This window comes from Micromesistius poutassou, assembly GCF_964030765.1.
Source record: "Micromesistius poutassou genome assembly, chromosome: 15".
NCBI classification, from domain to species: Eukaryota; Metazoa; Chordata; class Actinopteri; order Gadiformes; family Gadidae; genus Micromesistius; species Micromesistius poutassou.
In genome coordinates, this window is record NC_140285.1 from 7,781,734 (window position 1) to 7,800,479 (window position 18,746).

Here is an 18,746-nt window from a genome sequence, read left to right on the forward strand (position 1 = left end):
ATGTGTTTCAACACCCATAAGAGAGAGGAGGGACATGGGGGGGGGTGCAGAGCCAGCAAAACCAGACCCAAGCCTAGACCGCCCCGATCAATTGAAACCCCTCCCCAGCACAATCCACATCAACGTGTTACCTCAGGCTCTGCCGCTTTTGCAAACCCCTTTTCCCTCCTCTCCGGCCCCCCCCCTGCTCTCTCTGGAGAGGCCCGCCCGGCCGCTCACTGCTCGTCCTCGCCGAACACGTCGTTCTGTTTGCGCTTCATGTTCTCAAAGTCAAACTCGCTCCCCGTCATGCGCTTGTAGATGTCCTTGATGTCGTTGCAGGTGGTCTCGAAGTGAGTGGTGGCGTCGTAGGACCGCGAGGCGAACACCTGGCGATGACACCTGAGTTATTACACCTATAATACCTGGATATTTATCATTGATTTATACTGCTGTATTTATATGATGGTAATGACAGTGTGTCATATCATGTGCATGCACGCCGGGTGAAAGCCGTGTTCCCACTTACCTGGCTTTCAGTGCCGTCATCTGTGGGCTCGTAAAGGTCACTTATAGCCACAAACCTGGAAAACACAGAGTACCATAATCAAACAACTGACAATACCATGAATATGTATCCTGTAACGCAGTGTTTTCTGAAACATGACTGACAATAGCGCCGGCATGAATATGTATCCCATGATGCAGTGTTTTCTGAGACATGACTGACAGACATGACTACGTTTCCCATAATGCAGTGTGTTACTTCTGGTCAATGGGCTCCAGGAGCTCCAGGGCGGGCTCTATCTCTGCCTCTGGCTCGCTGGTCTCCACCGTGGTGCTGATGATGGCGATGTATTTCCCTTGCGCTGCCACGTTGTGGGCGTAGGAGATCATGCACACGTAGATGTCTGGAGGGTTCAGAGGAGAGGGGGGAGCAAAGGTCAAAGTTGACTCGGGGAGCTAAAAGAGCAGAAGAAGGGAAAGCTGGAAACTATATTTAAGGGTGAGTATTACCAACTATGCACAATGACAGAGCAAAAATAGTCATACCCCGAACAACATAATCAAGGAAGTGGGAAAATGTAACTAAGCGGAAATCTCATAATTACCGCATTAGAAATGCTTTTCTTTTTTCTTTTTATCCTTAAGAAGAAAAAAAAGCTGTGTTGCTGTGTTTGTCACCAAGTGGCTCATCTGGTCAACATTTGCCGGGAATTGATGTCTGCTCTGACCTGACTTGCGGTTGACCTGGTTCTGAGGGATGATGATCTGGCAGGAGTTGGCGTCGTTGGTGTTTTTGATCGGGTGGCTGAGGACGCAAATCACACGGATCACCTGTCCCGCCTTGCGCACGCGGTCCTGGATGTAGCTGGGGTCACAGATGAGCTGCTTACAGCGAGCCACCTGCACCCGCGGGGGGACGCAAGACAAAAGCAGAGATGGACCTGGGTCAGTCAGTCGCAACCAACCACACACACACGCCCAACCACGTTCAGGGAACGCGTGTGACTTATGGAAAGACATTCCTAGGATCTCAAACCAAAGAAAAACATTAACAAGTAACTTGAAGTATAACATTAGACACATGACATAAAACATTTCACTTGCTGGTCCAGAAGACAAAGGAAAAGACAATGCGGCACACCTCGCCCTCAGACTTCACGCCGACCACATGGCCGTCTTCCATCACGATGTCGTCCACTGGCTTGTTCAGCATGTAGGTGCCGCCATAGATTGCGCTCAACCTGTGGACACAAATAATAATTAAACAAAATATAAAAAGAGAGACCCAATACTAAATATGCGATAATGAGCATACTACTACCTATGAACAATAGCTGTAAGTAAGACGGGGGTGACATACCTGGCGAATCCCTGCGGCAGCTCGCCCAGGCCGTACAGGGGGTACAGGTATGGGCTCTTCCCGTAGCGAGCCAGCGACTCACTGTACAGCTTGATGCGGTTCACAGTCTCCAGACAGGGGACATCCAGGTAGCTGGCGGAGCGAGGAGAGGCACAGGGGAGGGTAAGTATGTGAACATGATAACCCAAGGCAGGGCATGTTCCTATTTAGTGATTCCGATGTGTCTTAAGCCCGAAGCACATGGAGCGCTAGACTCCACAAATAATCATTAAGATTCTTAAAGATTATTTTGCCTATTTCCAGACACGGCTGGATGCTATGATGTTATTCCCTTCAAATATTAAGCCTCCAGTGAAACCATGACCGAGAAAATCTGGCATTCTTTAATATGTGAATAATATCATCGTTATCTAACAAGGCTGTAATAACGAGGCAAAACAAAATGTTCCTCAAGCTTGATAAAATATGAATACCTCTGATTAGACCAAACACACTGAAATAAGCACCTAAAGAATAAACCTAAAAAACTTTTATGAACTTTTTTGAACTGCGAGTGAAACAACCACAGCTATCTGTCTCTAAACTCTACAAATGATTCCATCGTCTGTAGCATACGACTGCACGCATCGAGGGCTGTCCTTACTCGTCTGTCCTGTAGAGGGCCAGGGCGTGGCCGGTGAAGTCAATGACATCTTGGCCCAGGTCAAACTTCTTGTACACGTCCCTCATGGTCGTGACCTTTGGGTCCACCCCCTCAAAGGTCTTGGGGTCGTTCTCGTCAAAGTTGGCCACAAACACTAAGAACTTGCGGAACCGTCTCTTCTCAAACATTCCCATGAGATCTGGTGAACCAAACACAGAAGGACAGCTGTTACAGGAGCTGTCCCCTTTTCCTTTGATCTGCATGTGTGGTCCTAAACTGTACCGGAGAATGTGTCAGGGGAACCTACTTGAAGCTAGCGCCTCAGTCTCAGTGGATGGCACCTTGTAGATCTTTCCTCCCTTGTACACGAAGCTTCCCTCCACCACCTTGAAGTCGAGATAGCGGGTGACCTCGGTGTACAGCAGCATCTTCACAAGCTGACCTGAACTCATCCAGTTAAATGTTTGGTTAATAACTGCTTTATAATCATCATCATTCTTTGGTTTCTACTCAATGCAGCCCGACAGTATTATGCATACATAATGCAGTACTGACCGTTGGCCATGAGGAACTTTGGGATCAGGTCAACATTCCAGTCTCTTCCTCTGCCCATTGACTCCGGAGGGCTATCTGGGAGGCTAAAGCGCTTGTAAAGCTGAAAGACAAACATCATCATCAGCCGAAATAGTTAGCAATGGTAATACTGCTGCATCATGAAGACAGGGGCATTATTCAATCAAAATGGCAACCCCTGACACACAATAGCAAACAACAGCCTGCAGGACTCAATATGATTTAACAGGGATCATAAAATGTATTGATTATTTTTATTAGTCCTAAAGGATAACACAGCGAGGACCGCAGCTTCTTACCTCCTCTAGGGGGGTGATGGAGGAGCTCTCTCCACCATAGTAGGGGTTTCTGTCCATGTGAAGTACCTTCTTCCCATTCACAGACATAATCCCAGACAGAATGCATTCCTGGTGAGAAAAATGTGATTAACAAATCGATTTCTTTACAGAAATATATACAAAAAGGATCTTTGCAAAAACGTCAGGCCCTATTTCGATATAAATTGTAGTAATGCATTGGTTAAGAAAGGTGGATTAGTCAAATATAATTCAGGAGGATGCAGAAAGGTGATTTAAGGTTGTGCGCATGCGCGACATGACCGCATCCGTGTCTACCATGCATCGGCTGTTATAATAATAATAAAAATAATAAAATAAAATAAAATAATAATACTAATAATAATAATGATACTATTTATTATAATAATGTATCATTTATGGGAACTCTACCGCATAGGCCTGTAGGTATCGAGTATAAAAAATGGACGAAAGTAGGCTATAGAAATAAGAATGAAGAATCCCATTATTAAGAAAGCAAATACTAACAAACAATACAAACTATTCAGTGTATCAACTTAAATGTTACATTCATATTAATCTGATCAAACCCTACCCGAGCTTTGGCACATCCTAGACTAGAGGCCTCAGCGAACGGTACCGTGATATAGGGTTACGCCTAAGATGCTCTTTTACCGGTGTCAAAGAACGGCGCATTGGCTGCCGTCAAGAATTGCCACACGTGTCCTATTGTGTCATACAGACTTATTTGATGTTATTATCAGATGTTGATGTTTCATAACATGTTTCATAACAATATTTCATCATGTTTCGCACATCCACAGGGATGCAGGAACTATTGCCTCCTAGGGTGGTAACCCGGTAGCGGGGCCGATGTAAACCAATAGTCCAGATAGGCCGTCCACGCGTATTTGATTTCAATAGAGCCTCAAAGGCTTCATCACTTACCGTGAGTCCGGTGCCCAGAACGATCACATCATATTCCTCATCCATGTTGTATCACTGCCACTCCTGTCTCGCCCTCTTAAGACCAGTGAAATTGAAGGGAGTTGATGAAAAAGGCTGCCAATAAGTCAAGCAATGAGCGCAGTTCGCTTTCTTTTCCCAAGTGTGTTCAATGACTTCACTTTAAGTTGAATAGTATTTATTTATCATTAGACAAAAATGCGAGCGGAATATATTCCACACTGTCACCGGCGAGGACGACCAAAGATGGCCCTAAACGTGGAACACTCTCTAATGATATTCTGCCGCGGCTGCAAATAGTACCCACCCTCCAACGTTTCCCATTCACACCACCATATAGTAAGTGATGTTTTTCGGTGGCTGTAATCCCCTTTCAGGAATGGTTTTAAAGAGTAGTTTTGTAAGTTATAATTTTGGCATAATAGTTTTGCTTATACTTTGACATTGTCTCTTAAAAAGGTTCTTTGTCTCAATCCCCATATATTCCTTCTGTTCTTTTCAATTGAGATAGATGCTGTAGCAATTCGTGGATGCAAGTATATCCCTCCGCCACCACGGCTCTGGCGGAAGGGAATTGCTTTCACTGACTAGAAAGAACCTTTTCAACCGAATTACCGTAACTAAAGTAACCATCAGAGCTATTACAGACAGTTTTACCCCATGGCTGATATGTTTCCTTTGCAGTATGTGCTATTTTAAAAATGACATTAGGAACATGTATCTGTTTGGGGCATTAATAATAGATTGGCCACGATCATAAATTAAGCAATGATCGCAGAACAGGGCGAAGGCGTGGACCTCAGTGGTCCAAATATCAGCACCATGGACAGCTGCCAGGTACCCCAGACCTCCGACCAGGACACGACAAAGGAAACACGCAGAGCACATAGTGACAACACACGTTATGACGCACGTACCTGATACTTTATTTATTTAAAAACTACGACAAGAATACATCATTTGCTTTATTTGGACATTTGCACATTTTTTTGAAATACTCCAACATATGCTTATAACATGTCGTAGGCCAGTGTCAATAATTATAGTTGGGTGTAGCCTATGCCTAATTCCTCTGTGGGTTTGTGAGTCCTGTCATTTTCACGATAGATACGATACGATGTTGAGAGGAGTAAGAAGCTGCTGCCGCCGCTAGTCTCCGAAACTAGAAGTTATTGGCTTCTGAGCAGGGCGAGGTATCCGAAAGGGGCCGGAAGTGGAGCTCTCGGCAGGGCGAGCTGAATGGTAACCGCCGGAAGCGGAGTCGCCCAGCAGCACATGACAGTCAGCTGGTGCGTGTCACGTGACCAGCATTTGCGGAAAACGAAAATGGCGAGAACACAGCGTTTTACCCTAGTTCGGTTCTTGGCTTTTATTGCCTATTTATGCGCATATTTCGCATTAGGAAGATCGACGGTACAAGTGCCATTCTTACTGTGGTCGACTGAAAGGTAACTGTTTATTCAGCGGATCGACTTTATAAGGCTTTAAAACTATTCAGCATCGTCGACAGCATATGCCAACGCAGTCAAGTTGGTTCTGTTTTAACTTTTGCTTCTTCAATGCGTGTTAACTATACGTAACTTTGCTCCTTTTTATGATGTGTTTTCTTGGCATTTAAACGCATTTTCTCCCTCTAATGTGTAGCCTACCACCCCTGGCCTCCCCGGCGGCTGGTCATGTTGTGTCCAGCAGCCAGCTGACCACGGACCTCTCCTCTGTGTTCAGCTCTGGACCTCACACTGTGCTGCTGTTCCTGCAGGACAAGGTTTGATTTCATAAAATATGATTGCATTGTCGATGCTGTCGCTACTAAGGAACGATAGCATATCGTTTAATATTTGGTGCTTAGAATATGGTTTGCGAAGACTGAGGGGAACTCTCTTCAGCCTGTCTGAAGCAGAACCGTGTACTCGGTGAACTGCCTCCATTGCTTCCCTTTTTAGTTAGTTCCCCGTTTCATTATAAGCCCTTTACTGCATTTAGGAATGTGTAGATTTACCCTTTACTTCAGCTAGCAATGCTATTAGGTTTTATACGTGCACAGTATAATTTCAAGATAATTACTTGCAATTCATATTTCTGTACGTTGTGAAACATTGGCTGACCCTCATTTCAACTTTTATTCTCTTCATATCCAGTTAAGCAAAGACGACTTCACAATATATGGAGGAGTGTTTGGCAACAAGGAAAATGGAGCGTTCCTCAACCTTGAGGTACCGTAGTTACAGTAGTCCCCTGGATTGGGTTGTTTCTTAATGACATGCTCCTTATCATTGAGATACTGCTTGCCCTTCAGCAGTATCCTTTCTTCTAAAGTCTATCGCTGTTACTTCCCCAGGCTGCGATGCAGTCTTCTCCTTCTTCCTTGGTTCTTCCTGCTGTCGAGTGGTCCACTGTCCGCGATGCAGCAGCTCTGCTACAAGAAGCACTCAGTGTCTCACCGGTGCTGGTCGACCCGGATACCCTTTCAGACCTTCAGCTTGACCCAGCTGTCAGCAATTTAATGTACTTCACCCTGCCATATTGTACTGGGTGAGTCGGGTATTTCTAGAGTGAATGCAAATAAGTCTGCTTAAACCCCTTTTGATCTTAACTGAACTTGATTTTCTGCTTTAATTTCACAGACTGCATGAGTCTTGTGAGCAAGTTTTCCGCAGTAATGGTGAGTCATATACACATTGAATGTGTATTTATAACCCTAACCCTAACAACAATGATCAACTTTTTCTTCAGTCACTGAATGCCATGTACTGAAGATCAACAATTATTAGAATTTTAATTGTAATTAATTCTAATATTTTTCACAGATCAAATTATTGGGAAAGTTTTAAGTATCATGAAAGCCAAAAACCTCCTCTACACTGCTATCTACACAGGACTCCAGCCATCCCGGGTAGGAGCTTTTAAAATAATGATCTGTACAATATATATATATTGTACAGATTATTTGAGCATGTCTTAAGTGTTCCAAACCAATTGAAAGATTACTTCCTTCAAAGAGAAGAGCATGGACTATATGGCTGTAAAGTAGCAGGAATAATGGCACAAACAAATGAGAACAAAATGTAAATGCCAAAGGGTAAGAAATATGTCTTAATCCTCTCCTTTTTTTTTTATCTACAGATAATTCCAGAGACTTCGATGTCTGAGCAGCCACAGGGTCGCTCACTTCTTCAATCCCCGGCAATAGAAAATGACCCAGCTCCTATAATGTTCAACGTTTCAAACAATCCTTGCATTATGTTATGGGCTCAGAACCTCAGTGTCAGCTTTGTCCCCGGTCAGTGGATTGAACTCGCCAGGGAGACCCCTACATTTGACGGATCCCTGTGCAATGGGACTAACTCAGTGTGAGTGTCTCTATTTGATTATACATATCTAATTATTAAAAAATAACCTTAAATACTATCCAACCTATGTTAAGACAATATATCTGCAAGGGGTGATCTAATGCAGTTGGATTGGTTTGTGTTTTAGGCTTGTCCTTAACTACCCATCTGGAATCGTTCTAAGGTGAGTAGATGTGTACATAGTTGTATGTATATATCTATCTCAAATAATTAACAAAGCCTGAATCCTTGTTTTTAAGGATCAATCACATTTTCATTTATCAAGAATGTCTGCTTTGGTTGAGCACGCCACATGTACTGAAACGCCATTGATTTGTATCCCCAGTTTCGCCATGAGTCAGAAGTTCTACCCCGTATCGGCACGGAACTGGTTCACCCTGGATTCTGTGCGTCTGCAGTCCGTCAATGGGTCTGTGTCCTTCAGTGGAAGCCGTGGTATCTATGCCCCCGCGGAGTACTCCTTCCACTGCATGTCAGTCAACAGCTTCCGTGATGCCCTGCTGGTACGAGGGGACACCGCCCCCAACACTTCTAACTGGATGGTCGACTTTGTAGACTTCCAGGTACTTATGCCATTTTCATGCACTTTTTTCACAAAAGCACTAATGCCTCAATTACGGCGGAGTATCTCCACAGATGTCCCAAACTGATCAGATTTTGGTTCACAAGGTTTCGATTCGAGTAATTGTTCAAGGGACACTCTAACCTGGGCATTATTTAAAATATTAAGGTTTATATTATTAAGAGTTGACCCCGAAGCAGTTGCATTTATTTACTTTTTTATTTAATATAACTAATATACTACAGCAGTCAACACAATATAGTGCACGTTGTGCCCAAAGGCTGGCCACAATAGACCAACAGGGTTAAAGCTTCAAGATGCCCCGGTAAAATATATTAAAAGATTGATCTCTGGTGTGGCTCTGTGGTTGAACCTGCTAGTGCTAACCATGTAGGTAGTACGCCTTGTAGCTCAGTGGTTCAACACGCTAGTGCTAACTATGTAGGCAGCATGCCTTGGAGCCACCCGGGTTCGACTCTCCCCGTGCCTATGCTACATGTCGTTCCCTCTCTTCTACAACCTGCCATCCTGTCTCTCTTCACTGTCCTGTCCCGCACAAGAAATATTACAAAATATATTAAAACGGCATAACATTTTATAAAATGATCCCAGGGTTTTATGAATTGATATTGTATCATTCAAACGATGATAGATTTGAACCTGAAAATCAATTTGTTTTTTTTAAAACCTCTTGATTTATTAGTTGGTGTTCAAGCATGACTTCTTCATTCATTTATGTTGTTTGTCTAATACAGATCCAGGGCTTTGGTTTGGCCAATGGAACCGATTTCTCCTATGCCAGCGATTGTGCCGGATTCTTCACTGCAGGCATCTGGATGGGGCTTGTGACCACCCTGCTCATGCTCTGGATCCTCACCTACGGCCTGAGTATGATCCTTCAGGTGAACACCGTGGACCGATTTGACGACCCCAAAGGCCCCTCCATCTCCGTGCCTCTGACAGATTAATGCCCAAAAAGCCTCTTCAAAGTATGTTTATGATCAGTGCGGTGCTACTCTATGAGAAAATGCATTCCGACTCAGGGCCTGACTCTTTGAAACTGTTAAGAATTAGTTTTGAATTTGCCAACAATTGCCTAACTTGGGGAAAGAAGTTGTCATCCACTCCTCAGCAGTCCTTTTGATTTAGTGGCGTAACACATTACACACATTGCATGCTACAGTTGTAACTGTACAGTGTGCTCGATTTTTTTTTTTTTTTTTTGCCAAGGAAAATTCCACTGTGCCCTACTCCTTCACAAGTGCCAAGATAGTCAAGTGGAGTTTAGCGTTGATATATTATTTGTCGAATCACTTGTGGTTGTATGTAGTTATGCAAAGAATAATTGATGTGTGTCAATTGCTTCGGGGCCCTTAAGAGTGTTTTGTCAATGACTGCTATTTGGGTCAAAAATTGAATGTTGCTATTGTTGTGGGATGTTATTTTACTATTTTAGAACCTGATGCCAAGATTAATTTAAAGTCTACTGATGATCGAATTATCTGTATATAAGAATGTGATCACTGATTGCCTTAAGACGTAGTTGCCTTGTGGAAATGCCATGTTAAATGCCTCATGTGAGCCATTACAGAAACATGCCTGAAACGTGAAAGTGTTTTTTCTTCCAATGTATTTTTTTCATTTACTTTTACACCTGAGACACCTGTACCTTACACCTGTGAGCAATTATAAAACACCATTCATAAACTAAATCTTTAGACCAAAACACTACCATGTCTACTTCAAGTTAATGCCAGACTATAAAGCATATGGCAACCCAAGAAGACTGTAAAGCCCAGTTTAGACCAAAGATTCGCGACGCAACGACTTGCAACGAGACGGTTTTAGAACGTCGCAGGGGAAAAGTTGCAGCAGTGTGAACTGGTCGTCGCAAGGCGTTGCAAGGAGTCGCCAAAGATTGAACATGTCAAATCGCCAGGTCCAGTTTTAGAACGCAACGATGTGGCTATTTCTCTTCAGCCAATCAGGACACAGCACAGAACAATTTAGGCTTATTAAATAGGCCTACAAGTTGTAGATCCTTATCTTTGGTTCCAGAACAACGATTGTAGATTCATTGACATTATTTTAACGGGACCACCGTTACCGTTACACGTTAGCCGTTGTTATGGTTACATGCTGCTAGTCCGACACGTTCCCATTCCGACAGTCCTGTGCGCGTATGCAAATTAGCCATGTGCGCCAAACAGAAGAAGGGCCCTATCTTGCGCCCGGCGCAATTTACTTTCTACACCGACGCATGTGTCGTTGCTAGTTTGCACCCGGCGCAAAGCTGATTTTCCCCCGCAGCAACCAGGCACCACTACACTTGCATGTTAAATATTATGATGTCAAAGATTATGCATACGTGTGAAACTGCATAGAAATAGCGTGTGGATTGTGGAAACAGTTTTTTTTCCATAGGGCTGCATGAATGAACATGAATGAAGTATAGTAAGCTATGCCATGCGTTAAAATAATAATAATACATTCGAGAAAGTATATTCCAGGCTTCCAAAACAAAATCTAGTTTTAGGGTAAATGATTGGTTAAATGATTTGGGAAAGAACAGCTGATACAGCGGTAAATTGTAGGCCTACTTTTAAATCAATGCATCTGCAAACACCGTACAGCAAACACATATGTTCTTGACAAAGACATCGTGTACAAGCCCATTACTTTTAGGATTGATGAGTATTTGATCGTGAGAAAACATAGTTTTACCGCGAGTGAGTGTTTAAAAATAATGAATGAATGCGGGTGATGCTTGGTGCGCGTGTGTGTGCACGCCCATCTGTCTAAACACACGCAAATTAAACACGTAAGTGTATGAGAAGGAAATCGAGTCAGTCGACCTGCGATAAGCAGCTGATTCTGAACGAACTCGTCTTCGAGATGGACGTGTTCTAACGCATTTTTAATCAATGAAATGTTAACACAACAGTATATATCTGACCATTTAATTTTCGGGGAATTTTAAGGGAAGCCGAGCTTCCGAGCAGTCGAGAAGTCGCCACTACGAAAGAATGCAATGTATCCAACTAGCGGGATCTAAACAAACTAAGCTCCAGTGAATTACTACAATGCAGAAGTAGTGGAGAATGGCGAAACACAGCAACTCTAGCCTACTCTCAACCAAAATAAAACTAATCGCAAACCTAAGTTAGGTTACTTTTTAGCAGGATGGAAGTGATGCTGATGCGGCTCTCAGCTGTGCCAGAGCGTTCACATTTGCTTAGGGAGACCACCTGCCGTCGCCGCCCGGTGCAGCAGTGTGAACTGCCCCGTTTTTAGAACGTCTCAGCCCGTCTCGCCGCAAGGAGTTGCGAGTTGCAAGCAGTTGCGTCGCGAATCTTTGGTCTGAACTGGGCTTAAATGTTGACTGTGGGGGGGGGGGGGGGGGGGCGATCGTGATTGTTGACGGGGTGCGTGTGTAAGCAGGCAAAAACGTGTGCCACACGGTGCACCGTGCAAGTTGGCAGCTCTGAAATGTATAAATCGAATTACGTGGGAGCCAGAGGGAACCAAGCTCCCAAAAAGGCAACAAAGTCAAAAAACTGAGGGGGTCTCTCATATATCTGAAGGTGTCTGCCATATTTGGCATTGTAATTTCATCTTAAACAACGCTCATTATCCATCCCCGTGCGGTCTTACCTATTATTAAATAATAAAAAAATAATAATTATAAAAAAATATATAAATATATATAAAAACAGATTTAAAAAAAGATATAAAAAAATATCAAAAAAAAATTATATCAAAAAGAATATTAAAAAAAAAATATCAAAAAAGACTTATGAAAAAAAATTCTATAAAAAAAATTATTAAATTAAAAATTATAAATTAAAAAAATTATATAAAAAAATTGGACCTGCGCACAAATGTTTTTTTTTGGACCTGCGCGCGCGCATCTTTTTTTTGGACATGCGCACGCGCATCTTTTTTTGGATCTGCGCGCGCATCTTTTTTTTGGACATGCGCACGCGCATCTCTTTTTGGATCTGCGCGCGCATCTTTTTTTTGGACATGCGCACACGCATCTTTTTTTGGATCTGCGCGCATCTTTTTTTTGGACATGCGCACGCGCATCTTTTTTTGGACCCAAAAAAAAAGATCCAAAAAAAAAGATGCGCGCAGGTCCAAAAAAAAACATTTGTGCGCAGGTCCAAATTTTTTTATTTTTATAATATTTTTAATTTATAATTTTTTTTATATAAATTTTTTTTTTGATACATTTTTTTTCATAAATTTTTTTTATATAACTTTTTTTTTTATATAATTTTTTTTTTTCATATTTTTTTGATATAAATTTTTTTTCATCTTTTTTTAAATTTGTGCGCAGGTCCTATTTTTTATGAAATCACAATGCCAAATATGGCAGACACCTTCAGATATGAGACCCCTCAGTTTTTTGACTTTGCCTTTTTGGAAGCTCGGTTCCCTCTGGCTCCCACGTAATTCGAACACTGATTTATACATTTGCAGGGCATGTTAAATAAGTGCGGTGTAAAACCAAAGATAATACCGTTAGCATCTACAACTTGTATTTAATAAGCCTAAATTGTTGTGCTGTGTCCTGATTGGCTGAAGAGAAATAGCCACATCGTTGCGTTCTAAAACTGGACCTGGCGATTTGACATGTTCAATCTTTGGGGACTCCTTGCAACGGCATCAGCATCAGCCTTGCGACGACCAGTTCACACTGCTGCAACTTTTCCCCTGCGACGTCCCAAGAGTCTCGTTGCGTCGCGAATCTTTGGTCTGAACTGGTCTTAGGAGACCGTCTATGTGGTATCAATGATGAATTTACCTTAAAGACCGGGTAAACCAAGAATAATTATGGGTTTTGAGTTTATAATACCACAGGAAAATATATTATTAACCACCCTGCCAAATTTGAAGGACTAAAAAAATCGCGAAGTATATAAAATTATGCTTCAAAGTTGATGAAAAATGAGCAGTAATCCCTGGCTCAGGACGGTGGGGGCGTGTGCGCTGCAGGCCAGGAAACCACGCCCATCACCGGAGAGAGACCGTCTTCGGTCGGAAACTTAAATAAAGTAAACGAACCGTTAACGTTACGTTTCCCACTGTGGCATCCAGGGAAGATGCACCAACGAGGTTGAAGAGGCATAACGGGCAAGCTAGCTGCAAACTGACAATTCAAACCAGACTCGTGAGCGGTAAAACCATAGACGGGTGAAACCACAGAATGCTAGTGCGCGGTTAATGTATTTATACCTAGAGGGCAGCAGGGGGCGGGTCTACATCGAAGACCGCTTTACGTAAAGCGGTCTTCGATGTAGACCCGCCCATTTTAAACCTGCACACAGAACATTCTCTGAGGCCTAGCTCCTCAAGGAAATGATGAATGGGAAAAATATTTTTTACATGTTTTGAGGGACACATTTAAGGCCTAATTAATATGATAAGAAGAAAAATACTGAATTTGGTTGATGTTGATTTGATTTGATTTGATGTAGCTATGGTTTGCACTCTGCTTAAGCGGACTTTCGATTTCGCGGTAAAACCATGGCTGAAGATGGAGCAACCCGGTATCACCCCAAACCGTGAAATAGATACGTTGGTCCACCTCGCAAAGCACGTACGTGTAACGTCTTGCCTGATCAAAGCGTGAAGAGTACACTCTTTCTTCCGCCCATCTAAATGAATGGAGGAATAGCACCAACAGGGGGCGAGACATTCTCCCAGCATTTGGTGAAATGTTTACGTAGTCTTTATTATCTGACGGGGAAATGCAATATTTTAGGGAAGATTCACCATTAAACGTGTTTCTAATAACATTTCTAGCGAAAAATATACTTTTAACTTGCAAAATCTTCAGTCAGTGAATGTGTCAGATCTTTAGTTTGATAATTGATTTATTTTTTTCGGTCTCGCTAAGGATGTTTCAACGACGTCAGGTTGCCTCAGTGCAAACCATAGCTACATCAATGCATAGAACAACACTGCCACCTACTGGTTGAGGAGGGCGGGCCATTTGTGAATCACGAGCTATTTGCTTGTGGATCTGTGCGGATCTTCGACAAGAATGTCTCAAAAATGCGTAAGTGAGGAAAGAGATGCGTGTGCGTGAGTAATGATCCACAAATGCTGAGTCATACTTCACGAGCAGAATTTTCAGTTTTGCAAATGGCTTTTTGTTTTTACAAATGGCAAATTGTGTATTTACAAAAACACAATATATTTACAAGTATGTAAAAACCAAAATACAAGTTACAAATTATAAATTTGTATTTGTGGATAGCAAAACACGTGTGCAAATCAAAAATATTTGTAGATCACCATCTGTGCGTTTACAGATATTAATGAGACAAATTTAAGCCCATAGGGGGAGGGGGAAGAAAGAGGATAGCAGATTAACCAGCAGGGCGCGCACAGCGCACACACTTGTGCAGAGGTGAATTTACAGTGAGCCGTTTGACGGGAGAACAAAAATAAATAGGCGGTCGACTGACCGCGGCACTAGTCTGCTACGACCAACAACTCTGGTGGTCTGATCACGTGCTAAGTGCATGATGCCTGTAGTGCTAAGGCGAACTCACCGACGAGAAACTGTGTCAATTTCCAATGGATAGTGTAGCCCAGGGGTCCAAACTTTTCACCTACCATAATCTAAGATCCGAATCATCAAGCTGGGGCTAATATTCAGATCTTAGCTCCGCCGCCGGGGGGCTCCGCGGTCGGGGTTCCGCCGCCGGCCATAGGCCCGGTCAGGAATCTAGCTAAGATCTGCTAAGAGCTGAATGTCCCGCGGAGGACCGCTGGTGTAACCGCTGGCCCGGTGGTTGGGGACCGCTGGTGTAGCCTATCTATGGGCAATTAAAATGCATGAAAAGGCCATGCTGTATGGATAACGCGAACACATTGGGTACCTACATCTAATAGAAAAGTATTCATCGAACCGCAGGCCTTGACTAGGCTAGTCTACATAAAAAGACGTGTGCAACTAGCCTAGCTAAACACCGAATTGTGTTCTCATTTAGGAATGAGGAGTTGACGTCACGGCACAGTAAGCCGTGTAAGCCCCCCCCCCCCCTTTCCGCCATGTTGGTAGGTACGCCCCTCCGAGTGCAGCTGAGCTTTGCGTTATTGTTGACACGGTAGCTGCTAGCAGAGGAGGTTGTTTAAATTCTTTACTGTTTTAACAATGCCTGGAAGCAACTGCTGCGTTAAAAACTGCTCCAATGCCTCACACGATCGCCGAGGAAACCGTAAGAACAGTGGGCTACAGTTTTTTAGGTTCCCTAAATGGAGAACGCACTTAGGAGAGCAAGTATCCGACATCACGAGGAGACGTCGGATTTCTTGGGTGGCTGCAATCAGAAGAAAGGACCTTACTTTCGATAACATTCCTCAGTCGATAAGAGTGTGTTCTCTGCATTTTCACTCAGGTACGTTCTCTAAAAATGTCTTTAAATTTGTTTATGTTGTCGTCTCTTAAAGCCACGAAGTGTACCTTATGTTGGTGCGAACCCTGAAGTGCATCTGAAGTTGTTTTCTAGCAGCTAGCTAGCTACCTAACAAACTGTTGCTTCTTAGAAAATGCTCGATGGCCCAACCATTAATGTTGTTTTAAACAAAACTAGTTGAGATTCAGTTCATGACATTAGTGTTTCCCATGATTGTTTTGAGCTTAACTAACACATTTTCTGTAAAAGCTTAAAGCATTGATTACATTGCATTAAAGCATTGATTGAAGCATTGATTGTACATTGTACATTGCATTAAAGCATTGATTGTAATTAAAGCATTGATTACATTGAGTTTTCATAATCGAATTATTCTGTTCTAGGTAAACCATCATATGAGATGGTGGAGAACCACCCTGACTGGACATCATCTTTGCGGTTAGGCCACAGTGATGTCAAGCCAACAGATGGAGCGAGATATCAGTGGCATGTAATGCGCAGCAGGACCCAGCGCCAGGAGCAAGTGCCACCGCTGGCAGAGCATCAGGAGCAGCAGCCTCCATCCCCGACAGAGGAGCAGCGGCCTCCGTCCCCGACAGAGGAGCAGCGGCCTCCGTCCCCGACAGAGGAGCAGCGGCCTCCGTCCCCGACAGAGGAGCAGCGGCCTCCGTCCCCGACAGAGGAGCAGCGGCCTCCATCCCCGACAGAGGAGCAGCGGCCTCCATCCCCAGCACAGGAGCAGCGGCCGCCATCCCCGACAGAGGAGCAGCGGCCGCCATCCCCGACAGAGGAGCAGCGGCCGCCATCCCCGACAGAGGAGCAGCGGCCGCCATCCCCGACAGAGGAGCAGCGGCCGCCATCCCCAGCACAGGACCAGCGGCCGCCATCCCCAGCACAGGACCAGCGACCGCCATCCCCAGCACAGGACCTGGAATGTGGACTCTGCACATCTAGAGGAGATGTAATCAACAGTCTTTTGGAGGAAAACAGAAAGCTGAAGGAGGAGCTTGATGAGTACCGGATGAATGAGAACTTTCTGAGTGGTGATGATAACATAGTGAAGTATTACACAGGACTTGCAAGCTATGTAATGTTTCAGACACTTCTATGCAGTCTCACCCCATATCTGCCTCAAGGTAGGATGAAGAAACTCTCACCCTTCCAGCTTGTCCTGTTGACTCTAATGCGCCTCAGACTAGACCTGCCAGTAAAGCACATCAGCCATCTGTTTCGGGTACACAGGACAACAGTCAGTGATGCCTTTCACCATACCCTTGGAGTGATGTATGCACGGCTGTGTCCATTAGTGCACTGGCCAAGCAGAGACTGTTTATTGACGAGTATGCCACACCAGTTCGTGGAATCGTTCGGGGAAAAATGTAGCCGCCATTGTGGATTGTTTCGAGGTGTTTATTGAAAAACCCTCAAATGTACTGGCAAGGGCACAGACTTTCTCTCAGTATAAACATGCATACACCATGAAGTACCTAATTACACCCTTACACCTAAAGGGTGTAATTTCTTTCATATCCCAAGGGTGGGGTGGGCGCACTAGTGACAAACGTATAACAGAGCAAAGTGGTTTCCTCAACAAACTGTTGCCAGGTGACATTGTGCTGGCAGATAGGGGCTTTAATATCAGGGAAAGTGTGGGTATGATGTGTGCTGAAGTTAAGGTACCTACGTTCACAAGGGGTCGTGCACAGCTGGATGCGAAAGATGTGGAGGAGACTAGGGCCATAGCACATCTCAGGATTCATGTTGAGAGGGTGATTGGTGTTGTGCGCAACAAATTTAAATTCTTACACTCCACTGTACCTGTGAACATGCTCATCAAATGTGAGGGTGAAAACCTAATGCCGTTGGATAAGATTGTCACTGTTTGCTGTGCCTTAACAAATATGTGTAAAAGTGTTGTTTGAGTGCCTCCTTACTGTTTCGTGTTAAAATAAATTCTTGAAACATGATATGGCGTAACATTATTTATTGAGAACTGTTAGAATAGAACTATAAATTGAATAAATAGAAATTGACAGTGCAACATTTCAAAAGGTTGAAACAGTAAACAGTGCAAAAGAACAATGTGCATTTAAAAATAGCAATAAAGAAATCAAAAAGAAATGTGCATGGATGTACAATTCCTTGGCCTCTTCACCACGGTCTGTGGCTGTAGTTCACGAAGCACACTGGGGCCAGGTGATGCTTGGGAGGTAGGTGGTATCGAGAAATATTGCACCGCAAGTTCAGGGACAGCCACCTTCACAAAGAAATCCTGTGCCTTTTGAAGCCGTGCATTCCAAAATGTTTTGTCTGGAGCTATGCGCAGAATCACACAGTCCTTCAATGTCCACACTACAAAGTCACAGTAGGCACTCTCTGTTACAAACAGTTGGGTCTGGACCTGGGTGTAGTACTGGTGGTTCTTCTTGAGGTGCACCTGACCATCAACAGCATGCAGACAGAAGTTGCGGTCATCTGATGAGTACGCACCAAGGATTGTGCTGTCCTTGTACTTCGCGGGGCATTTCACTTCTATGCAGCCTTTCCCACAACAAGTGCAAGTAACAATGGCATCTGGCGATGCTCCTACCTGTGGGAAGGCCGGGTTGACAAAAAACCCACAAGTTTCCACTTGTTGATCGGTGTGCTGATCCTTTGTTTGGGCAGTGTATGCCTGCCTCGCTGTCTCCTCATGTTTGATGCCCCAACTGGTGGCTGCTGTTCCCGGCCCACGTGTAGGATAACAAACCCTCTTTATGGTGGAGGGTGCTGGTGAACTAATGTCTGTTGCATAAACACAATGCATTGAGGAGGCTGTGATTCTTCCAGCCCGTGCAGCAAACCAAAGTGATGAGTTGTGCTGTCCCCGCGTCCTTCTCTCTATCTGCACTGCCTGTTCCTCAGACACATCAGCAATGCTCCCTATGGTCTGGCAGTGCTTCTGCAGCGCAGGCAAGTCACTCCTATCAAGTCCTATTGATGCGTTGGCCAACCTCTGGCAGGACCTTGTTGATGCTGCTTGGCAGCTTCCAGTAGGCCGGTTCGTCTGTGACTGTGGCCTTCTCCTTTAACCGTAC

At 44.0% G+C, this 18,746-nt stretch overlaps 2 protein-coding genes and 1 pseudogene across 3 annotated transcripts; 2 read left to right on the plus strand and 1 right to left on the minus strand.

Moving 5' to 3' along the window:
- Nucleotides 1–215: 215 nt before the first annotated feature.
- gdi1 (GDP dissociation inhibitor 1) lies at nucleotides 216–4,527 on the minus strand (the record flags this gene model as incomplete). The annotated part of the gene is made up of 11 exons (XM_084480214.1): nucleotides 4,307–4,527; nucleotides 3,362–3,469; nucleotides 3,045–3,144; nucleotides 2,797–2,931; nucleotides 2,490–2,688; nucleotides 1,847–1,978; nucleotides 1,628–1,727; nucleotides 1,215–1,386; nucleotides 746–890; nucleotides 509–563; nucleotides 216–368 (listed from the first exon to the last, which is right to left on the minus strand). Exons 1-11 carry the CDS (start codon nucleotides 4,349–4,351, stop codon nucleotides 216–218), a joined length of 1,344 nt encoding a protein of 447 aa, XP_084336340.1. The 5' UTR covers nucleotides 4,352–4,527.
- A 1,117-nt stretch (nucleotides 4,528–5,644) lies between these two features.
- LOC311359585 (V-type proton ATPase subunit S1-like) lies at nucleotides 5,645–9,938 on the plus strand. Its single transcript, XM_084479634.1, has 10 exons — nucleotides 5,645–5,772; nucleotides 5,969–6,089; nucleotides 6,463–6,537; nucleotides 6,663–6,856; nucleotides 6,949–6,986; nucleotides 7,132–7,217; nucleotides 7,448–7,674; nucleotides 7,802–7,837; nucleotides 8,000–8,237; nucleotides 8,992–9,938. The coding sequence occupies exons 1-10, from the start codon at nucleotides 5,651–5,653 to the stop codon at nucleotides 9,202–9,204; spliced, it is 1,350 nt and encodes a 449-aa protein (XP_084335760.1). The 5' UTR covers nucleotides 5,645–5,650; the 3' UTR covers nucleotides 9,205–9,938.
- Nucleotides 9,939–16,610: 6,672 nt separating this feature from the next.
- On the plus strand, nucleotides 16,611–17,591 carry LOC311359769 (annotated as a pseudogene). The gene has a single exon. The product of its transcript is annotated as an uncharacterized misc_RNA (transcript).
- The last annotated feature ends 1,155 nt before the right edge of the window (nucleotides 17,592–18,746 follow it).

Excerpts from the sequence above, each read along its gene's own strand:
- LOC311359585 (XM_084479634.1), top strand. The coding sequence starts at position 5,651 with ATGGCGAGAACACAGCGTTTTACCCTAGTTCGGTTCTTGGCTTTTATT. Across the intron at positions 5,773-5,968 it reads TTACTGTGGTCGACTGAAAG|CCTACCACCCCTGGCCTCCC; the intron begins GTAACTGTTTAT and ends TCTAATGTGTAG. Across the intron at positions 6,538-6,662 it reads GAGCGTTCCTCAACCTTGAG|GCTGCGATGCAGTCTTCTCC; the intron begins GTACCGTAGTTA and ends TTACTTCCCCAG.